The sequence below is a fragment of the Lonchura striata genome, chromosome 25 (genome assembly GCF_046129695.1).
Source record: "Lonchura striata isolate bLonStr1 chromosome 25, bLonStr1.mat, whole genome shotgun sequence".
Classification (NCBI taxonomy): Eukaryota; Metazoa; Chordata; class Aves; order Passeriformes; family Estrildidae; genus Lonchura; species Lonchura striata.
In genome coordinates this window covers 8,521,371-8,542,341 of record NC_134627.1, presented here as the reverse complement: position 1 = coordinate 8,542,341, position 20,971 = coordinate 8,521,371, and the positions used below count along the sequence as shown (strand labels likewise).

General features: G+C 69.0%; 2 protein-coding genes across 3 annotated transcripts in view; one reads left to right on the top strand and one right to left on the bottom strand.

Moving 5' to 3' along the window:
* Positions 1–1,068: 1,068 nt before the first annotated feature.
* Positions 1,069–15,650, bottom strand: ITGA3 (integrin subunit alpha 3). Of its 2 annotated transcripts, none has more exons than XM_077788347.1 (25): positions 15,455–15,650; positions 9,586–9,707; positions 9,417–9,499; positions 8,773–9,022; positions 8,343–8,426; positions 7,576–7,783; positions 6,741–6,934; positions 6,393–6,481; positions 6,154–6,290; positions 5,975–6,061; positions 5,827–5,894; positions 5,618–5,754; positions 5,094–5,240; positions 4,921–5,018; positions 4,464–4,629; positions 4,309–4,377; positions 4,147–4,226; positions 3,977–4,054; positions 3,686–3,788; positions 3,269–3,439; positions 3,052–3,165; positions 2,827–2,940; positions 2,458–2,556; positions 2,235–2,360; positions 1,069–1,315 (listed from the first exon to the last, which is right to left on the bottom strand). In XM_077788347.1, exons 1-25 carry the CDS (start codon positions 15,646–15,648, stop codon positions 1,157–1,159), a joined length of 3,177 nt encoding a protein of 1,058 aa, XP_077644473.1. In that variant the 5' UTR covers positions 15,649–15,650; the 3' UTR covers positions 1,069–1,156. The 2 variants fall into 2 exon arrangements, with proteins under 2 accessions (XP_077644473.1, XP_077644474.1); XM_077788348.1 differs by lacking the exon at positions 1,069–1,315 and adding an exon at positions 1,578–1,689.
* A 3,695-nt stretch (positions 15,651–19,345) lies between these two features.
* Positions 19,346–20,971, top strand: part of NPEPPS (aminopeptidase puromycin sensitive) — a 15,257-nt gene continuing 13,631 nt past the window's right edge. Inside the window, exons 1-2 of the mRNA XM_077788396.1 lie at positions 19,346–19,664; positions 20,441–20,760. Coding sequence (XP_077644522.1) covers positions 19,346–19,664; positions 20,441–20,760 — 639 coding nt within the window. The remainder of the gene's footprint in view (positions 19,665–20,440; positions 20,761–20,971) is intronic.

Sequence of the window (20,971 nt, the reverse complement as noted above, 5' to 3'; positions counted from 1 at the left end):
AACACCCCATCACCGGCTGCGCCCCGGGTCCATCATCCCCCCCTCTTCTTTTAGCCCCCCAAAATCCCCCAAACCCGCAGCCCACCCCAGCAGGCGGCAGCCAGGACACGGAGGGGACACGCGGGTACAAATCCCAGAGCGAGCCTTTATTGGACCCCGGCGAGGAAGGGGAGGGGGCTTTGAGGGCGGGCTGGGGGCTGGGGGCGCGGGACCCCCTCCCCAGCCGCCCCCGGTACCGACCGGACACCGAAACACGGACACGGAGAGACACGGAATAACTTAACCCCGCGGGGCCGGCCTGGGACCCCCGGGGTGGGCCAGGGACCCCCGGGGCAGGGGGCGAGGGGCGGGGATTGGGGGGGACACGGCCTGAAGTGCTGCACCCCCCCCAAAGCGAAGCTGCGGCCGAGAACAGCGGGAGGGGTCTGGGGTGGGGAGGGGGAGACCCCCGAGGGGTTTGGGGTGAGGAGGGGGAGACCCCCGAGGGGTTTGGGGTGAGGAGGAGAGACCCCCGAGGGGTTTGGGGTGAGGAGGGGAGACCCCCGAGGGGTTTGGGGTGAGGAGGAGAGACCCCCGAGGGGTTTGGGGTGAGGAGGGGGAGACCCCCGAGGGGTTTGGGGTGAGGAGGGGATGAATGAGCTCCCCCAGCCCCCCCGGGGAAAGCAGCGGGGTCCCGCACCCATCGCCAAGGGGAGAGGGTCGAGCGTGTCGCGGCCGGCGGGGACGTTCCCCAGGGGCCGGGACGTGTCCCGGGGAGGTTGGGGACAAGGGACAGGGAGGTGGCGAGCGGAGTGTCAGCGCTGGGGTAGGGGGAAGGCACTCGGTGAGGCCAGCAGCACTTCGGCGAGCGGGGGGGGAAATTTGGGGGGTCACCCCCACAAGCATTCAAGGCACGAGCGGGCGAGAGACCCCCGGGAGAACCGGGAGGGGCTGCGGGAGCCCTCCGGGAGAACCGGGAGGGGCTGCGGGAGAACCGGGAGGGGCTGCGGAAGCCCTCCGGGAGAACCGGGAGGGGCTGCGGGAGCCCCCCGGTAGAACCGGGAGGGGCTGCGGGAGCCAGCGCCGGGGGCAGCCGTGTCGGAGGGGATGGGGCAGGGGGAGTTGCGCTTGTGCAAAGTCAGAGCCCCCCGGCAGGGGCCCGGGCCGGGGCAGGGGGTCAGTAGTACTTGTCCGGCTCCTGCCACTTGGTCACCCAGAGCTTCTTGCGGCGGCGGGGCAGGAGCCCCCCGGGCTGGTAGCGCTGCTCCTGCCGGATCCGCACCGCGTGGTACTTGGGCATGATCCGGTAGTAGCGGGTCCGCTGGAAAAAGTCACACTGCGAGGGGCAGAGAGAGAGGACAGGGGGTCAGCGAGGGGCCGGGGAGGGTCGGGGAGAGGGACAGAGACCCCCGAGGCGGCGAAGAGCGGAGCAAAGGGAGCAGCGATCCTGGAGCCGCCCGGAGACCCCGCGGAGCCCTGAGGGACCCTGCGGGACAGAGGAAGAGGAGAGGAGGCTGAAGAGGAGGAAGATGCCGCTGCAGCCCGGCCCCACGGGGCATTACCAGGCGGGGCCCGGGGGGGCACGGGGGGTGCCCCCCGTTAGTAGTCGTCCGTGAGCCGCTCGGTTTCCGACGGCTGGATCCTCATCTCCGCCTTCTGCCCCTTGGCCTCGTACATGGCCCGGGTGTTGGCCCGCCGGAAGAACCCGCACTGCAGGGAAGGGGACAGGGTCAGGGGGGCCGGGACAGGGGCTGGGGGGGTCCTGGGCACCCCCCCAGGTGGGGGAAGAGGGGCAGGGAGATGCCCCACAGGGATGCTGCGGGGTAGGGGGTCCTGCAGAACCAGCGAGCCCCTCCTGGGTAGAAGAGGGGGCTTCAAGAAGCTGCGGGTGTCCCCAGGGGGCTGTGGGGGTCCCCCAGTTCCTGCAGCGCAGCCACAGGGAGCAGGTCCAGCCCCGCTTTGGGCACACATCCCAAAATGTTTTGCACCCCAAGACACGCTGGGAATGTCTCTCTGCTCCTCTTCCTCATCCCTCTCCAGCTGGGAATCTTCCTCCTGGGAGGGCACCTCCCACCTGGGGGACACCTGCCACCCGTGGGGCACCTTCCAGCCGAGGGGACAATCTTCCAGTGGCGAGTCCCTCTCACCCCTCGCCGGGCAGGGAGGAGGCGGCCACGGGTGACATGAGCCCGTCGGGTCTCAGCGCAGCTCCTGCACCCCCTGTCCCTGGGAAGAGGATTTGGGACCCCCCTCACCTTCCAGAGGAGGAGGATGATGAGCCCCAGCAGCAGCAGCCCGGCTGCCACCGACACCAGCACCAGCCAGAGCGCGATCTCGGCCGGCTGCTCCTCCTGCAGCTCCGAGTCCACGTCCACGGAGAACTGGAGGGGTGGGAAGGGCCACGGAGGGTTGGGGCACGGAGCTGCAGCGGCCCCAGTCCCGCCCAGTTTGCCCCAGCAGGGCTGTGCTGCGGCTCACCCGCACCGTGTGGTTCCTCATGGTGATGGTGGGCACCTGCGAGCGCAGGAACAGCGTGGCCGTGCCCGTCACCTTCACTCGGTCAAAGTCCCGGAACTCCTGGGGACGGGGGGACACGGCTGAGGGACAGGCAGGGACACGGGGATGGTGGGGAGAGACACGGAGATGGTGGGACACAGATGGCAGCAGGTGGAGGATGGTGATGGGGATGTGGAGGATGATGACAGGGACATGGATGATGGTGACATGGACGGAGGGGGGACACAGGTGAGGGTAGGGACACCCAGGGGTGGGTGCCAGCTCCTGAGCTGCGCCCTGGCAGGCTCGGGGCCCTGTTTAACGCCGCCCCAGGGCTCAGGCAGCACTGACCTCGATGAAGGTGCTGTTCCAGACGCGGGCGCGGAGGCTGAAGCTGGAGGGGAGCTGCGTGTGCAGCAGGGGACACTCGAACCACACGCAGCGCGCCGTGCCCGCCGAGCAGCTCTGGGGGACACGGGGGTCAGGGGGGCCCAAAGCGCCTCCCCGGTGCCGGGAAGCAGAGGGGACGGTGACCCGGGAGGGGGACGCGCTGCCCGACCCCCTCACCCCACTCACCAGCGCCGCCTCGGACCTCGGGCGCCGGCCGGTGGCCAAGGTGACCGGGGGCTCCCCCGGCTCGGGGGGCTCCAGCTCCCGTCTCCGCCGGGATGGAGCCCGGTCCTGCAGGAGCTGAGGGGGGACACGAGCCCCATCAGAGCCTGGGCTGTGCCGGGGGCTGAAGCACCCCCGCGGTGGGGCAGGGGCACGGCCCTGGGGGCACCGGGAGACTCACGGTGAGGTTGAGGGGGTTGATGACCCCACCGGGCGGGTGACACGTGTCGTTGCCGTTCACCAGGATCTCGGTGGGGTACAGGAGCCATTTGCCATTGGGGATCTCGTAGGGCCACTCAAACCCCAGCAGGATGGTGCCCAGTGTGCCCAGGGACTCGCCTTTGGTGGTCACCTGCGGGCAGGGCGGGAGGTGGAGTCTGGCGTTCCCAAATCCATCTCCGTCCCGCGATCCCAAATCCGCCTCCCTCCCACGATCCCAAATCCGCCTCCCTCCCACGATCCCAAATCTGCTTCTCTCCTGTGATCCCAAATCCGCTTCTCTCCCACGATCCCAAATCTGCTTCTCTCCTGTGATCCCAAATCCGCTTCTCTCCCGCGATCCCAAATCCGCCTCCCTCCGGCACCGTGCCCAGCTCACCTGGAAGTCGAAGGTGAGGGGGCTGCCCACATCCTGCTCCTGCTCCATGGCCGACTCACCCACCACGGCCCCGCTGAAGTAGGACTGGATGTGCGAGGAGGTTCTGGGAATGGGATGGGGGACGGGAACGGCGTCAGGGGCACGGGGGACATCCCACTGCGACCCCACGGTGTCCCCATGCCTGGGACACTGAGGCACAGCCAGACACGGGTGGGGGGAATGCAGGGGACACTGAGGGGGGCAGGGGACACTGAGGGGTTCAGGGGACACTCGGGTGCAGGGGACACTCACATGCTCAGCGAGGACTGGATGCTGTAATCCACCAGCAGCTTGGCCAGCACGGGCTGCAGATCCTCCTGGGTGCTCTGCCTGCCGGGGCACCGCGATGGGGCACCGGGATCGGCATCTCCCCGGTCCCACCGGGACCATCCCCGGCCCCGTCCCGCCGCCCTCCCACTCACGTGGACAGGTCCAGCCACACGGCCACCTCCCGCGTGTCCAGCATGATCCCGATGGCCTCGAAGGTGATGGTCAGCTCTGCCTGCGCACACAGGAGCAGCTCAGCCGGGCCCCGCTGCCGAGCCCCCCGGGACGGGCTGGGGGGCAGCGGGGGCAGCTCTCACCCGCTGGTTCCTCTTGAAGGGGTTTCCCAGCTCGCACAGCACCGTGTCCCCAAAGGTGCAGGCTCCGCTCTGGGGAGGGCAGAGGGGGTCAGGAAGCTCCGGCCGAGCCCAGCCGGTCCCGGTGGGGCTCGGGGCCCCGGGGTGTCCCCCCGTACCGGGCGCACGGAGGAGGGCAGCAGGCTGGGGGGCACGGTGACGTTGAGCAGGGCCTCGTGGGCGTCCTCGCCGTTCCAGGGCGCCGTGGGGACGTTGGTGATGTTGATGCTCAGGTGCAGCTTGCGCACGTCCCGGCTGTACTGCAGCACCTGGGTGCCGTTCACCCTGTGCGGGGACAGCGGGGTCAGCGGGGGACACCCCCGGGGGACACAGGGACACTCGGGGGGACACAGGGACACCCAGGGGGACACCAGGGATACCCCGGGGGACACAGGGACACCCTGGGGGACACAGGGACACCCCCGGGGGACACCAGGGACACCCAGGGGGATACCAGGGACACCCCGGGGGACACAGGGACACCCCCAGGGGACACAGAGACACCCAGGGGGACACACGGACACCCCTGTGGGGACACCAGGGACACCCCCAGGGGACACCAGGGCCCCGCGTCACCTGGGCAGTGGCTGGTTCTGCTCGGTGACGAAGCTGCTCTGCAGCTGGAGGTTGCTGTAGCACTGGTTGTCGGAGCCACACTCCTTCTGGAACTCGATCTGCAGGGACAGGGACGCGCCCTGAGCCCCCGCCACCCCCCGGGACCCCCGGCGTGTCCCCCCTGCCTGCCTCACCTTGGTCTCGTTCTCGTGGGACTGGTCCTGGTTGAGCACGGGGAAGGCGGCCAGGGAGTGGGGGCCCAGCTGGAAGGTTCTGGGCCTCTCCAGCAGGGAGTAGTTCATGGAGAGCACGATGGGGTGCAGCTTGTCCCGGACGTTGTCCTGCAGGGGTGGGAATCACTCACAGATCCCTGCCGGGCCCCAAAACCAGCTCCAGCCACGGCTGGGGGCCCCTCTGCTGCTGCCAGGCCAGCAAGAGACCCCAGAGAGTGAGCACAGGGATGGGGGATGATAGAATCCATGGATGGATGGATGGATGGATGAAGGGATGGAAGGATGGAGGGAAGGATGATGGATGATGGATGGATGATGGATGGATGGAGAGAAGGAGGGATGGAGGGAAGGATGGATGGATGGATGGATGGATGGATGGATGGATGGATGGAGGGAAGGATGATGGATGATGGATGGATAGATGGAGAGAAGGAGGGATGGAGGGAAGGATGGATGGATGGATGGATGGAGGGAAGGACACTCACCAGCAGCAGCAGCTCCTGGGACTGGCAGCGGGTGTCAGGCATGGAGAAGTCCCCGGTGTACGTGGCAGATTGGGACCCCGAGAACCTGACCCTGGGCGGGTGCCGGTCCTTGTCGGCCTCCAGCGTGTACTGCAGGGCTGGGGGACAGCACGAGTTGTCCAACACCCCCCACAAGGTGTCCCCATGTCCCCCCAGCGCCCCCCACTCACTGATCCTCTCGCTGTAGCCGGGGTCCCCCGCGCTCTGGTTGTAGGAGAAGCACAGCGTCACCGTCATGCTGGGGGAACAAAGGGGCCGTGAGCCGAGCCAGGGCTGCCACCAGCAGCCACGGGGACACCGGGGACACCAGGGACTCACCAGGACTTGGGCGTGCACTGGGCAGGGTCCACCTTGCTGGGGGTCACCGTGAAGGTCTTGTCCAGGATGTTGATGACGGGACGGGCTCTGGGCAGGGATCGGGCTTGGCTGAGCCCCCTGCCCCGTGCCCAGCCGGGGGGGCCGGGCGGGACCCCTGTCCCCTGTCCCCAGGGCTGTACCTGAGCAGGACGATGCGCTCGCTCAGGCTGCCCACCAGCAGGTCGGGGTAGGAATTCCCGTCCATGTCCAGCCCCCCGCTCAGCGAGTACCCGAAGGTTTTTATCTGGGTGGGGCCCAGCTCGGACCCGCTGATCACCTGGGTTTGGGGGGCAGGGGGTTCTCAGACAGTGCCCCGGAGTGGGGGTCTCAGGGGGTGTCCAAAGCCCCTGGCCCGGTCAGGGCTCCCCGGGGCCGTTACCTGCCGGGGTCGGTCCTGCAGCCCCTCGGCGCTGCTGTGGTAGATGTAAACCTTGCCAGGCCCCTCAAAAGGAGCCCCCACGGCGATATCTGGGGAGACAAGAGCAGGGTCAGCCCCCCAGGGCCCTCCCTGGGACCCCAAACTCCAGCCCTGGCCGTGTCCAGGGTCCCCCCCCGTGAGACCCCACAAACCCAGCACAGGAGGGAGGGAGGGTTGGGCAGAGGGAATACGGGGACAATCAGGACCTCCAGCCTCTCCCATCTCCTCCTCTTCACCCTAAACCTCTCTCCAGAGACCCCCCAGGCCCCCTCCTTTCCTGACCCCACCGTGAAGGCGTCCCCGGCTCACCCTGGAACCCGTCCTGGTTGATGTCCCCGATGCTGGCCAGGGCGAAGCCGAAGCCGGAGTAGCTGGGCCCGGTGAGGACCAGGCTGGGGAGCTGCTGGAAGCCCCCGGCCTCGTTCATGAACACGAACACGGCGCCCCCCACCTCCTGCTTCCGCTCGAAGTAGTAGGGGGCCCCCACCACCAGGTCCTGCCACCTGCGGGGACAGCGGGGGGCTGGGGGCCAGGGCTGGGACACAGCCCCCAGCGCACCTGAAGTGGGGGGAGACCCCCGCCAGAGCTGTGAAAATGGGATTGCCCCCAAAAAACCTCCCCAGAGCAGAGCTGGGACCCACAGAGATCCCAGGGGAGCTGCGGGGTGCTCCAGGTGAGACCCCCCCACCACCCCTGAGAGCTGCGGGGTGCTCCAGGTGAGACCCCCACCCTCAGGAGCAGCGGGGTGCTCCAGGTGAGACCCCCCCACCACCCCTGGGAGCTGCAGGGTGTAAGACCCCCACCCCTGGGAGCTGCAAGGTGCTCCAGGTGAGACCCCCACGCCTGGGAGCTGCAGGGTGTGAGACCCCCACTCCTGGGAGCTGTGTGATATCCCAGGTGAGACCCCCACCCCTGGGAATTTGGGGGTCCAAGCCCACCTGAACTTCAGGGCATCCTAAATAAGACCCACCCACCCCCAGGAGCTGACAACAGATCCCAGCCCAGCTGGTCTTCAGGAAGCCCCAGGTGAGACCTCTGCCCCAGGTGAGCCCCAGGTGAGACCCCTGCCCCAGGTGAGCCCCAGCTGAGCCCCCTCCCCAGCTGAGCCCCGCCCCGCAGCCGGGGGAGGGTCGCAGCCCCTCACCCGTCGTTGTTGAGGTCGGCCAGGGCGAGGGCGCTGCCGAAGTAGGAGCCGACCTGCGGGCCGGGCAGCAGCAGGCTCCGGTTCAGCGCCTGCCGGGCGCCGCGGCTCAGCAGCAGCACGGCGCCCGTGTGCCGGTACCGGGGCGCGCCCGTCACCACCGTCACCGCGTCCCGCTGCAGCACCGCGCTGCCCGCCTCGGCCGTGTACCCTGCGGGCGCCGCGTCAGGGAGGGACCCCGGGGTGCCCCCGCGTCCTCCCCGAGCCCCCCGCGCCCCGGGCGAGCACCGGGAACGGCTCACACCCTCCCCAAGGGTCCTCAGGTGTCCCCAGGTGTCACCAAGTGTCACCAAGGGTCCCCAAGTGTCACTAAGTGTCCCTAAGTGTCCCCAAGTGTTCCCAAGTGTCACTGACTGTCCCCAAGTGTCCCCAAGTGTCCCCAAGTGTCACTGACCTTCCCTAAGTGTCACTAAGTGTCTCTAAGTGTCCCCAAATGTCACTAACTGTCCCTAAGTGTCCCTAAGTGTCCCTAAGTGTCCCCAGCGTCTTTGACATCCACGCCCAATACTCCCAGCTCCCAAAGCTCCTCCTCACCCCAAATCACCCTCCCCATCTTCTCCCTCCGTGCCCGACGTCACCCCAATGCCACCACTGCCCCCCAGTCTCACCATCCCACATCCCAGCGGGGTCTTCAAGGCTCCCTGAGTCCCCCCCACCCCCAGCGTTCCCCCTAAACCCCCCACCCAAACCCCTGCCGGGGTCCCCCCCACCTATGTAGGTGTTGCCGTTCCTCTTGTTGGGGTAGGAGAAGTCGTGCAGGTCCCACGAGTCCCGCTGGAGCATGTAATCCGTGCCTGGAACGGTGAGGGGGGTCACCCACAGCCTTGGGGGGTCCCACGGGGGCACGGGCACCTCGAGAAGGGGGTCCCAAGGGGCCACAGACCCCCTGGGCAAGGAAGCGTCCCCAGAGGTGAGGGGAACCCCAGGAAAAGGGGTGCCAGAGGGGTGACCCCAGGGCTGGCAGGTGCCCCCCAGGAAAAGGGGTGCCAGAGGGGTGACCCCAGGGCTGGCAGGTGCCCCCCAGGAAAAGGGGTGCCAGAGGGGTGACCCCAGGGCTGGCAGATGCCCCCCAGGAAAAGGGGTGCCAGAGGGGTGACCCCAGGGCTGGCAGGTGCCCCCCGTGCCCCCCAGGACCCTCACCCTGCCAGTTGTAGGCGCCGGGCGCCCCGAAGTAGATGATGTTGGCGCCGAAGCCGGCGCTGGTGCCCATCTGGCACATGCCGGTCTCGTCGGTGTCGGTGTTGGCGTTGCACATCTCGTTGTGGTACGTCTGCCACTCGTCGGCCAGGTCCAGGCGCAGGTCGTTGCCCCGCACATAGCAGCGGCCGACCATGCGGCGCTGCGCCTCCGCGCCCGACCACAGCACCCGCGTGTAGCGGTGGGCACAGGCCTGGCACGGGGACAGGGACAGGGACAGGGACAGCTCAGGGACACATCAGGGACTGACCACAGCACCCGCGTGTAGCGGTGGGCACAGGCCTGGCACGTGGACAGGGACAAGGACAGGCACAGCTCAGGGACACATCAGGGACTGACCACAGCACCCGCGTGTAGCGGTGGGCACAGGCCTGGGGACAGCAGGGACACTGAGGCTCAGGGGACATCCCAAATGTGGAGGGACACCCCAAGGGTGTGTGTGTGTGCAAGGAACAGGGATCTGGGTGTGCAAGGATCTGGGTGTGCAAAGAACAGGGATCTGGGTGTGCAAGGATCTGGGTGTGTAAGGAACAGGGATCTGGGTGTGCAAGGAATGGGGATCTGGGCGTGCAAAGCCCCTGACTCACCAGGACCCTCCCCGGCGGCTGCCGCTGGCTGGCCACTGTCACCCCCAGCCACATGTCCTCGATGATGGCCTTGTCGGGCTCATCTGCGGGGGAAGAGCCGGCCTGAGAGGGGGTCCCCACGCCCGGGGGGGGTTTTGGGGTGGTCACACACCCCGGGGGGGGCACCCACCCTTGAGCTCGATGGGCAGGCGCTGGCAGTCGCGGGTGGCAGCGCTCAGGGGACAGGCGTACACGGCGCCCGTGCGCGTCCCGTTCACCGGCTCCGCGTCCCGGGGGGCCCCCACCAGCAGCCTGGGGGGCACGAAGGGGGCACCTGGTGGGTGATGGGGGGAGCAGGTCCCACCCCCCAGACCCCTCCGACTCATTTTGGGGTGCAGAGAGGGTGGGTGGTCTGGGGAGGGGACACTTGGGGGACACCGGAGCTGCTTGCCCAGAGTTTGTCACACCCTGACACCCCCAAATAACGAGGTCAGCCCCGTCTCCAGAGCTGGAAGGGGACACAGGGACCCCAAACGGCCTCAGGGACAGACGGATGGAGTCACCCCACTCTTCCCAGACTCCATCCCATGGCTGAGCCCCATCCCCATGCACGGGGGGTGGGAAGAGGGGTCACAGTGACCCCCCCAAACCTCGCTGTGCTGGCGGGGAAAAGGAGAGGGAGGGGGGGGCTCAGCACCCCCAGGACAGCCCCGGCCCTTCCCGGCCAGGCTCTGATCCATCCCCAGCCCCGGCACAGCTGCGGCGTGTCCGGCCGACAGCACCGAGTGCCGCGCCAGGGAACGCGGGGACAGAGCCCCGGGAGCGGGGAGCTGGGACAGACACCCCGAATCTGGGATGGATCCCCTCATCTGGGATGGATTCCCAAATCTGGGATGGATCCCCTCATCTGGGATGGATTCCCAAATCTGGGACGGACACCCGAATCTGGGATGGATCCCCTCATCTGGGATGGATCCCTGAATCTGGGATGGATTCCCAAATCTGGGACGGACACCCCGAGTCTGGGATGGATCCCTGAATCTGGGATGGATCCCTGAATCTGGGATGGATTCCCGAATCTGGGATGGATCCCCGAGTCTGGGATGGATCCCCGAATCTGGGATGGATCCCCTCATCTGGGATGGATTCCCAAATCTGGGACGGACACCCGAATCTGGGATGGATCCCCTCATCTGGGATGGATTCCCAAATCTGGGACGGACACCCGAATCTGGGATGGATCCCCTCATCTGGGATGGATTCCCAAATCTGGGACGGACACCCGAATCTGGGATGGATCCCCGAATCTGGGATGGATCCCTGAATCTGGGATGGACACCCGAATCTGGGATGGACACCCGAATCTGGGATGGACACCTCTCATCTGGGATGGATCCCCTCATCTGGGATGGACACCCGAATCTGGGATGGACACCCCGAATCTGGGATGGACACCTCTCATCTGGGATGGACACCCTTAATCCAGGACAAACACCCCTCACCCCGCACAGACACCCCTCAGACACCCCTGACCCCGGCTGTCCCAGGACAGGCAGCACCTCCCAGGGGTGACCTCCCCCAGGAAGGGCAGTGCCATGGGGGACATCGGCATTCCAGGCTGGATGTGCCCCCCAACCCCTTCAGCTGATGCTAAAGGGACCCCCCCACCCCAAAGGAAGATGCTGGGGAGCCCGGCAAGGCCCCGTGGCCCTGGCATGGGGAGCTGGCATGGCTGGAGGGCTCCGGAAGGGCCGGACTTTCCGCCGGGAAGTCCTTGGGGAGCGCCAGGACAATGGCGTGGAGGTGGCCGTGCTGGGGAGGAAGTGACTCCCTCTGGCAGGCGGGACACTCGGGGGGACACGGCACCCAGGACATGGAGTGGGACATGGCACAGAGGACATGGCACCCAGGACACTGGGGGACATGGGGGGGATACGACACCTGGGACATGGAGGGGGACATGGGGGGGGGGGGGGGACACAGCACCCAGGACATGAGAGGGACATGGCACCCAGGACATGGAGGGGGACATGGCACAGAGGACATGGCACAGGACGTGGAGAGGACACAGCACACAGGACACGGCACCCAGGACATGGCACCCAGGACATGAAGGGGACAGGGCACCCAGAGATGCTCACTGGTGTAACGAGCTGGCCAGTCCTCAGCAGGGCCACCAGCGAGGACAGGGCCAAACGCCGCCGTGCCCATCCCCGCGGTGCCCATCACAGCAGCGGCGGACGGGGCCAAACGCCGCCGCGCCCGCTCGCCCGTTCCCCCGGCAGCGCCGGCGGGCAGGGAGTGCCGGGAAGCCGAGCAATGCGCGGCCGGCAGCGCGGGCACGTCCGGGCGGGCCGGGCGCTGACTCAAAGCCCAGGCGCAGGAGGAATGCGGGGCCGCGGGCAGCCCCCGCCCCGGCACGCCGGGACCCCCCCGGGGCGGCTGAGTCAGCCCGGGGCTGCAGGTGGGGGGGGCTGGCACCGCTCAGCCCAAAGGGGGGTCCGGGGGGCTGCTCCCCGCAGGAATGCCAGGATGGGGGTGCCGCAAAGCCGCTGGGCAGGGAAGGGAGCCAGGGGGGTGATGGCTCGCGGTGATGCCAGCTCGGCACGCAGGAATCTGCCCCCCACCCCAGCTGCAAGGGGGGGGCACAGGGGCACCATTGTCGCCTCTTACCTGGGGGGGAAGTGACTCAGGGCGGCTGCTGTGACTCAGAGCTGGGGGGGTGCTGCCCCCACACCCCGAACCCCACCGGGACCTGCAGCCCCGGGGGTGCCCCCAGGCTCCCCCGGTGGTCCCGGCCCGGCCGGACCCCGCCGTCCCCGCGGGTCCCGGGGGGCGGGAGCCCACCCAAGCCAAGCAGCTCCGGCACGCCGCTGCCTCCAGCCAAGATTCCCGGCACGGCAGCCCACCCGCAGCTCCGCTCCTGGGAGAGGAGGGGTGCGGGGCTTTCCAAAACAGGGGGGGCACCCAGGGGCGGCCCCCGCCCCGCTGTGAGCCAGGGGGCCACGGGCCCGCGGCTGCCCGGGGCAGCGAGCCGGGATTCTGGAGGGGCCGGGACCAGTTTGTGGCGCTGGTCCCAGTGGGCTGCGGGGACGGGAGCTGGGGCTGTGCTCGGCATGGTCAGAGAGCGGCACGAGGGGGAGGCCGGGACGGGAGGGAAGCAGGAATGTGAGGCCGTGCTCCGTCCTAATCCGCCTTGGCAAGCGTGGGGGGGCTGGATGGAGCGGGGGGAGCTCCCTGCCAGCGCTGGCTCCGCTGGGAGCGGGGGCTGTGGGAAGCTCCGGGCACCAGGACCCCAAACTGCGGCCCCCCCTGCGGTGGGAGTGGCGAGGATGGCAGAGAATCCCACCCGGACACCTCAGCACGGTCTGGAACAGGGGGGTCGTGCACCCCCCGAGGCCCCCAGCCCCAGAACCCCCTCCCCAGGGAGCAGCTGGGCAGCGAGGGGAGCTCCTCATCCATCTTCGCCAGGAGCCGGGAGGAGAGGAGCAGGCGGGGGGAGCCCGGCCCGCCCCCAGCTTGTCCCCAGTGCCGCTGTGTTTGTCATGGGGGTCCCTGGGCAGGAAATCCACCGGGACCCCTCTGGGAAGGAGCCGGGAGTGGGGGGACAGCTCCGGGAGGGATGGATGGACGGACGGACGGACGGGCGGATGGATGGATGGATGGATGGATGATGGATGGATGGACGGACGGAGGGATGGGTGGATGGATGGACAGACGGCCCCACATCCGTCCCCCTCCTCCTGCCGAGCAGCCGCAGCCCCGCAGGACCCCGGCGGATTCGGGCCAAGGCAGGGGGAGCTCAGCCAGCTCCAGCAATCCGCAACAGCCCGGCCGGGGGGAGGGAAAGCCGGGAACGCAGCCAGGAGAGCGCTCTCCTCAGCAGCCAGCTGGAATCAGGAAGACCCCCGAGCCCCGGGCAGAGCCCCAGTTCCCAGAGGGCTGCAGATGTGGGTGCTGCCTCCCCTCTGGCTGAAGATTTTGGGAGGGTGGGTGTCCTCAGCTTTCCTGGAACGGATCTCCCGTGCCTCAGTTTCCCCAGGTCACCCGGGGACCTCCAAACCCACCTGGGCCGGGCCGAGCGGCTCCGGCAGCCAAAAGCGGCTCCGGGTGGGAGCGGCCGGACGCGGACGGCCCGAGGAGCTCCGTAATCTCGGCTGATAAGAGCCCCGCTCCCAGCCGCGCTCACCTGGCCCGGGAGGAGCGAGCAAACAAACCTTTGCATGGCACAGCTCCGCGGGGCGCGCTCGGCTCGGCGGGGGCGGAACCGGGGGGCTCCGGCATCGCCCCGGCCCCGCCGCGCCCACCCGGGACTTCGGGGATGCCGGCGCTGCCCCGGAGCATCCCAGCAGCCAGGGCAGCAGCCAGCCCCCCAAAAAAGCACGGGACCCCCCGTCCCGAGTGGCACACGGGGCAGGGCGGGGGCAGGAAGCGTCGCTTTCCTGTCCCCACCCTGCACCTGCGAGCGGAGGGCGCCGCCGCCTTCGCCCGGCACCGGGCCGCGGGTGCGACCCCGGGGGGCTCCGGGGGTCCCCCAGCGCCGGCCGCACCCCGGGGCGGCTCCGACGCCCCGAAGCGGGGAGAGAACGGCGCGCTGCTCCCCGCGGAGGCTCCCGGGGACGGGCCGTGGGTGCCCGGGGGGGTTCCGGCTCCGAAGCCGCTCCCCGCCGCCGGCGGAGCCTCCGCGCCCCGCCGGGATCGCGCTGGGACACGCTGGGACACGCGGCGCAGGTGCGGGGGTGGCGGGTCCCTGTCACGGCCCCCCCAAAACCTCCCCCGGGGCCGTTCCCGACCTGTCCCGGTGCCAGCCGCGACCCCCGCCCGGAGCCCCCCGGCTGCGGGGCCACCGGAGCGGGCAGGACCGGGCCGCGGGGGCAGGGGGTCTCCCGCACCCCTCCCGGGGCTCCGCGGGAACGGCTCCGCTCCCTCCGGCACGGGAGCAACAACAGCTCCTCATCCCACGGCCCCAAATGCATCCCTGGAATGCGGAGCGGCACATGCCTGCACGGGCAGCTGCCGCCGGCCCCCCGGGACAAACGGGGTCCCGGGGGGTCCCGGGGGTCTCCAAAAGCCCCCCCCCCTCGCAGCCGGGAGAGCCGCGGGAAGGTGATCCAGCAAAATCCCGTGCCCTTCAGGGGGACAAAGCCAGCCCAGCCCCTGCGGCGGGGCTCTCTCCCGGCACGGACGGGAATTCCCGGCCAGGCGGGACCGGGGCCGGGGAGCGGGGCGGTCCGGGACAGCGGGGTACCCCGGGGGACAGCGGGGGACACAGCGAGTGACAGCGGTGCGACGGCACGGGGGCTGCTCCGGCTGAAAAGGGCTTTTGTTGGGGCTTTGCCCGGCAGCAGGAACCACAGCCCAACAGGTTCCCGGGCACGGGGCCCCGCCGGCACCGGCGGAGCTCGGGGGGAGCTCGGGGGGCTCCGCCACCGCCCCGCTGAGGGTTGGCGCCGGCCGGGACCGCTCGGCTGGGAAGGGATCCCCCACCCCGAGGGGCTCCGAGCGCACCTGGGGGGACACGGGGTGACCCCACGCTGCTGCCAGACGCCCCCCCGTGTCACCGGGACCCCGCGGTGGGCGCGCAGCACGCGGGGGATGAGGAGGGGGCTCGGGGTGGGACCCCCAGCACCCCCGGGGGACCCTCCGTGCCACAGGGACCCCGCCCCACGTGGGACCCCCATCCCAACGGGGGACCCTCCCCGCTCTGCCCCACCCCACGGGGGATCCGCACCCCACGGGGACCCCAACCCTAACGGGGACCACTCTGAGCGCCTCCGCCCCGCACGGGGAACCCCGCATTTCACGGAGACGCCCCCGCTGACAGGTAAAGCGCTGCCTCACTCTCCTCGGCCTCACGGGGGTCCCAACCACCGGAGACGCCCCGGATCCTCCCGGGGACCCCCCGCACCCCCACGGGGGACCCCTCCCGGTTCTTCCCCGTCCCAACCCTCCCCCCCCACTCAGGTGAACCTCGCCTCGCTCTCCCGCTCCGCACGGGGAGCGCAGCCGGGCCCCCCCCACTGCACGGGGCTCGCCCCCCGCCCCCCGGCCGCGCTCACAGGCTCCGCTCCCGCCGCTCCGTCTCCCGGTGCAGCGCTACCGAGAAGCCGAACAAGGCTCCGGCGGGGCCCTCCTTGAGCACGGGGAAGGTGCGGTCCAGGTTGAAGGCGGCGGCGGCGCCGAGCAGCACCGGGCCGAGCCCCAGCAGCAGCCCCGGCAGGGGCGGCGGCAGCAGCCGGCGGCGCCGCGCCATGTCCCGCACCGGCCGCCGTACCCGCCCTGCCGCCCCACCGGGACCGGTGCGCGGGGGGCGGGGCCGGGCGGGGCCGGGGCGGGGCCGCGGCGCTTCCGGACACGCCCCTTAAAGGGGCCGCGCACCCCGCGGGCACCTGCGCGCTCAGGTGCGCGGGGCAGGGGGGGGCGGGCGCACCTGGGCAGCCGCAGCTGCGTCACCCCCGCCGGGGGTCGCGGGGCTCGGACCCCGCCCCCTGCCAGACCCCCCGAGTGCCCCCCTCCCCAGTGCCCCCTCCCCAGTGCCCCCTCCCCACGCCCCCGCGGGACAATTCCCCCCATTCCTCCCGCCCTAATCCCCCCGGGGTAGGACCCCCCTACCTGGCACCTCTTTGGGATGGGACCCCCCGGCATGGGACCCCCCCAGGAGAGAGGGGACCCCCGGGACGAGACCCCCCCCATGTCAGGAGGTCATACCGGGACCCCGGGAGCGGCACCGGGGCGGGGCCGGGCCGTGGGACAGCCCCGCCCCCGCGGGGACAGGGAGGGGACCCGGCGGGGACATGGCAGCATCGCCGCTTCCCTGCCGGGGGCGGCGGCCGCGGCTGTCACCGTCCCGACCCCGGCAAAGGTCACCGGGAGCCGCCGCGCCGCTCCCACCGGGCCGGGAAATCCGGGCCGGGCTGGCCTGGGGGGGCTGCAGGATGTCCGGTGTCCCCCGCCCGATGTCCCCGTGCCCCTGTGCCGTGTCACCGGCACTGGAAAGAGTGACGGCAACGGCGACATCGCGGGCAGCGCTGCCGGCAGCGGCAACCGGCCCTGGCGCGGGGACCTCCCTGTCCCCACCCTTGTCCCCATCCGCTGTCCCCTGTAGCCTGTCCCCTGTCCCCAACCCCTGTCTCCAATCCCCCATCCCCTGTCCCCATCCTCTGTCCCCTGTACCCTGCTTCGTGTCCCCATCCCCTGTCCCTTGTCCCCAGTCCTGTGTTGCCCAAATCTCCTATCCCCATCCCCTGTCCCCATCCCCTGTGCCCATTCCCTGTCCCCTGTCCCAAATCCCCCGTCCCCTATCCCCAAACCCCTGTCCCCCTGTCCCTATCCCATGTCCCTTGTTCCCAATCCTCTGTCCCCAAAATCCCGTCCCCATTCCCTGTCCCTTGTCCCCATCCCCTGTCCCAAATCCCGTGTCCCCCCAATCCTCTGTCCTCATCCCCTGTCCCCAAATCCCCTGTCCCCAATCCTCTGTCCCCCTGTCCCTTGTCCCCATCCCCCGGCCCCGCCCGCAGTGACACCGATGACGTCACCCCGCGGTGTCATTGCCCCCAAAGGCCACGAGGTGGCGCCATTGACCCAAAGATGCTCGGGGGGGGTGGGGAGGGGGTTGGGGCGCTCGGGGACCCCCCAAGCCCAACCCCCGCGGCTGTGACAGGGCCGGGGGGACACGCGGGGACTCCCGGGGACCCTGCCGGGCTCCGGGACCCCCCCGGCCTTTTTGGGGGACATGCGGAGGAAACCCTTCAGCCTTGGGGGGTCACGGGGGGGTTGTAGGGGTGTTGGGGGGTACCCCCAGCCCTGTGGGGGACCCTCGTGGGGGACTGGCCGGACCCTGTGCTCAGCCCTGTCCGTGGAACCCCCCAAAGACCTTCGGGTGCCCCAGAACAGCGATTTCAGCCCCCCCAAACTGCCCCCCCAGCCCCTCCCCAGCCCTGAGCTCCCGCATTTGGGGTTCCACAGGCTCGGCAGCCCCAGAGCTCCCAGCCCCAGACTGGTCGGGGACTGGCCGGACCCGCTCCCCCTCCAGCCCCGCTCCGCGCTGCCCTCCCCGGCCTCCAGCCCCACAACCGGCTTTTCCTGCCGCAGCGCCGCTCCCGGCGGGGCCCGGCCCTGGCGACAGCGCGGCGGGAGGGCGACAGCCAGGCTGGGGGCCTGCGGATGTCCCAGCGGCTCCGGGGACCCTGGGAACCTCCCCGGGAACCCCGGCGCAGCTCCCAGGGCTGGGCTGGGCTGCTCCCAGACACTTCTGTCCCCTCGGAATGAATTCCTGGAATCCCCAGCTACAATTCCCACGTGGGAAGCGAGGCAGTGCTGTTCTCCCGGCTCCGGGGTCACGCTCGGCCTCCTGCAGAGGCCCCTGCTTCCCTTGGGCATTCATCCCTGCTCTCTTTATTTCTGCTTCTATTATTTCCATTTATGTCTGTTTCTATTTCTATTACTTCTATTTCTGTTTGTCCTTTTCCTGTTCTAGCTCTTATTGCTATTCCTATTAATTCCTATTCCTACTTCTAATCCCATTCCTACTTCTAATCCTATTCCTACTAATTTTCCTGTTCTTATTCCTCTTTCTATGCATTCCTATTCCTATTTATCCGGGTTCCTATTCTTATTCCTATTGCGATTTATTCCTGTTCCTACATCCATTCCTGTTCCCATTCCTGTTCCCGTTCTCATTCCCATTCCCTCTCCTTTCCCATTCTCCATTTTTCTCCCTCTTTCCCCGCAGTCCAGCGGTTCCGGCGGTGCCGGGACTCGAACCCGCGATCGCCGGGGCTCTGCGCAGTTCCCGCCGTGGCCGCCAGGCGGAGCCGTTGCCCCGCGCCGCGGGCCGGGCCGGGGGGGACCCGGGGGGCACCGCGGGGACAATGCGGGGAGGGGGGACACCACACACAGGGGACAGGAGGGGACACACAGGGGACAGGAGGGGACAGCCCCGCCCGGGCCACGGACCCAGACCCCTCCCAGCCCCCGGTTCTTGTCAGGGGAAGTTCCTGCCCGCAGAAGCAGAGACCCCTCCCCAAAAATAAACCCACCCCTTTCAAAGTCCCCCTCCCCGGTTCTGGGGCGGTGGGGACAGCCCGGCGGGTGGCCTGGGGGGGGACCAGGGCTGGCCCGCGACCCCCGGCTGGGTCATGCTGCTGGGGGTCCTTGGGGCAGCACAGGGGTCACAGCTCTGAGTGGGGGTGAGAGAAGGGCACAGACCCCCGGGGGGTGTCCCCCAAAATCGGGGCTTGTCGCTGCCCCGAGGTGCCGCCAGTTGGGGGTACGGGAGGATCCTCTGGGGGGGCTCTGCCTGGGGGTGGTGTTGGACTGGAGGACGCTGCTGGGAGAAGGGGGGAGCAGGGGAGAAGTCGGGGGGCCGTAAACAAACCCCTAAAACCCCCAGCCCCAAGCACGGATCCATCCCCATCCTAAATCCCAACACTCTTTCCCTGCCTCACAACAAACAAACTCAAACACTCCTCAAAAAAATCCCCCCACAACCCCAAAATCCCCTTGTAAACAGCCCTGTCCTGTCCCCCACAGTGTCCCCTGTGTCCCCGGGACACCCCTCCTGCAGGCAGGACCCTGCACACTTTATTTACTCCCTCACCCTCCTTCACCCACTCTTTGTTGTTTCTTGAGAGAGAGAAGGAAAAAAAAAAAAAAAAAAAGAAGGGAGAGAGGAAAAAAAAAAAAACCCACACAGGAGGAGGCAGGAGCCTATTTTGCCTCCCAGGCAATATTTCTGGAGCCAATCGGAATGCGCACCCACCCTGCCCTGCTCCCTAATTAAAGGCTTTAAGCAGGCGGCCGGGGCCGGAGGTTTGGGCACAGTCTCTCGGTGGCTCCTCGCGAAGCAGCCGCAGCGCCGGATCCCGCTCGGGGCACGCCAGGCCGCGGCCGCCGCCAGGTTGGGGGGTCCCCGGCGCGGGCAGGCAGCCGCCCCCTCCCCGCTGCCAGCCATGAGCGGCTCTTTCGATAAGAAGCTCTCCAGCATCCTGACGGACCTCTCGGGCTCGCTGAGCTGCCACGCAGCCTCCAAGGACTCTCCCACCCTGCCGGAGTCCTCGGTCACCGACCTGGGCTACTACACGGGCCAGCACGACTACTACCCGGGCCAGTCGTACGGGCAGCCCGTGGGCCACTACCCCTACCCCCAGTTCAACCTGAACGGCATCGGCGCCGCCGGCACCTACTCGCCCAAATCCGAGTATTCCTACAGCCCTTCGTACCGCCAGTACGGGCACTTCAGGGAGCAGCAGCTCCCGCCGCAGGAGGCAGGTACGGATGGAGCGGGGCACCGGGAGCGTGCCCGCCCCGCCGCTCCCGCGGGGTGCCGGGGGGGCTTGGTGCGGCTTTAACCCCCGGGCTTTGTGGGGGTAAACCCCCCGGGCTTTGTGGGGGTAAACCCCCCGGGCTTTGTGGGATTTTACCCCCCGGGCTTTGTGGGGTTGTGTCCCTCGGGGTGTCCCCGGTCTTTGTGGGGTTTTAACCCCCCGATCTTTGTGGGGTTGTGCCGCTCGGGGTGTCCCCGATCTTTGTGGGACTTTAACCCACCCCTCCGCCCCCGATTTTTGTGAGGTTTTAGCTCCTCGGAGTGTCCCCGATCTTTGTGGGGTTTTAACCCCCCTGTTTTTATGGGGTTTTACCCCTGGGAATGTCCCCGATCTTTGTAGGATTGTGCCCCTCCGGGCTGGGGGCAGGGGGCTGCTGGCGGCTGTGGGGGCTCAGCCGTTCCCGTGGGGACGGCTCCGTGCTGGATGCAGAGTCCGGGACGTGTCCCGGGGGGGTCCCAGAGGTTGTCGCAGGGGACGGGGCGCTGCCAGCACCCCGAGCGGGGTGACACCGGGCTGGGGACGGGTGACACCGAGCTAGAGACGGGTGACACCAGGCTGGGGAAGGGGTGACACCGAGCTAGAGACGGGTGACACCGAGCTAGGGATGGGTGACACCGAGCTGGGGAAGGGGTGACACCGAGCTAGAGACGGGTGACACCGGGCTGGGGACGGGGTGGCTGCCCTTGGAGCCCTTCACGCTCACCCCGCGCCCTCTCGCAGTGTCCGTGAAGGAGGAGCCGGAGCCGGAGGTGCGGATGGTCAACGGGAAGCCCAAGAAGATCCGCAAGCCCCGCACCATCTACTCCAGCTACCAGCTGGCCGCCCTGCAGCGCCGCTTCCAGAAGGCGCAGTACCTGGCGCTGCCCGAGCGCGCCGAGCTGGCCGCGCAGCTGGGGCTCACCCAGACCCAGGTGAGGGCTGAGCCCCCGACACCCCAAATCCCCCCGCGGGAAGCAGAGGGGGAGCCGGAGCTGCCACCCCCCCGGAAATCCTGGATTTGGGAAGGGCTCGGCTCCCGCGGAGCCAAAAGGGGTCTGGGGGTCACAGGGACGGAGTTCCCCACTCGCTGTGGGTTGTGGGGTTCCCGGTGAGATTTCCCCGATGGAGCAGATTCGAGGGAAAGGTGGAGAGGACGGATGCAGCAGGGAGAGGGGAGCCCAGCCATGCCCCACGCGGCAGTTTCGGGGTTCATCCCACTCCCTCTGGAGCCCCATCCCAAACCACCCAGAGCCGCGGGGTTTGGGGTTGTCC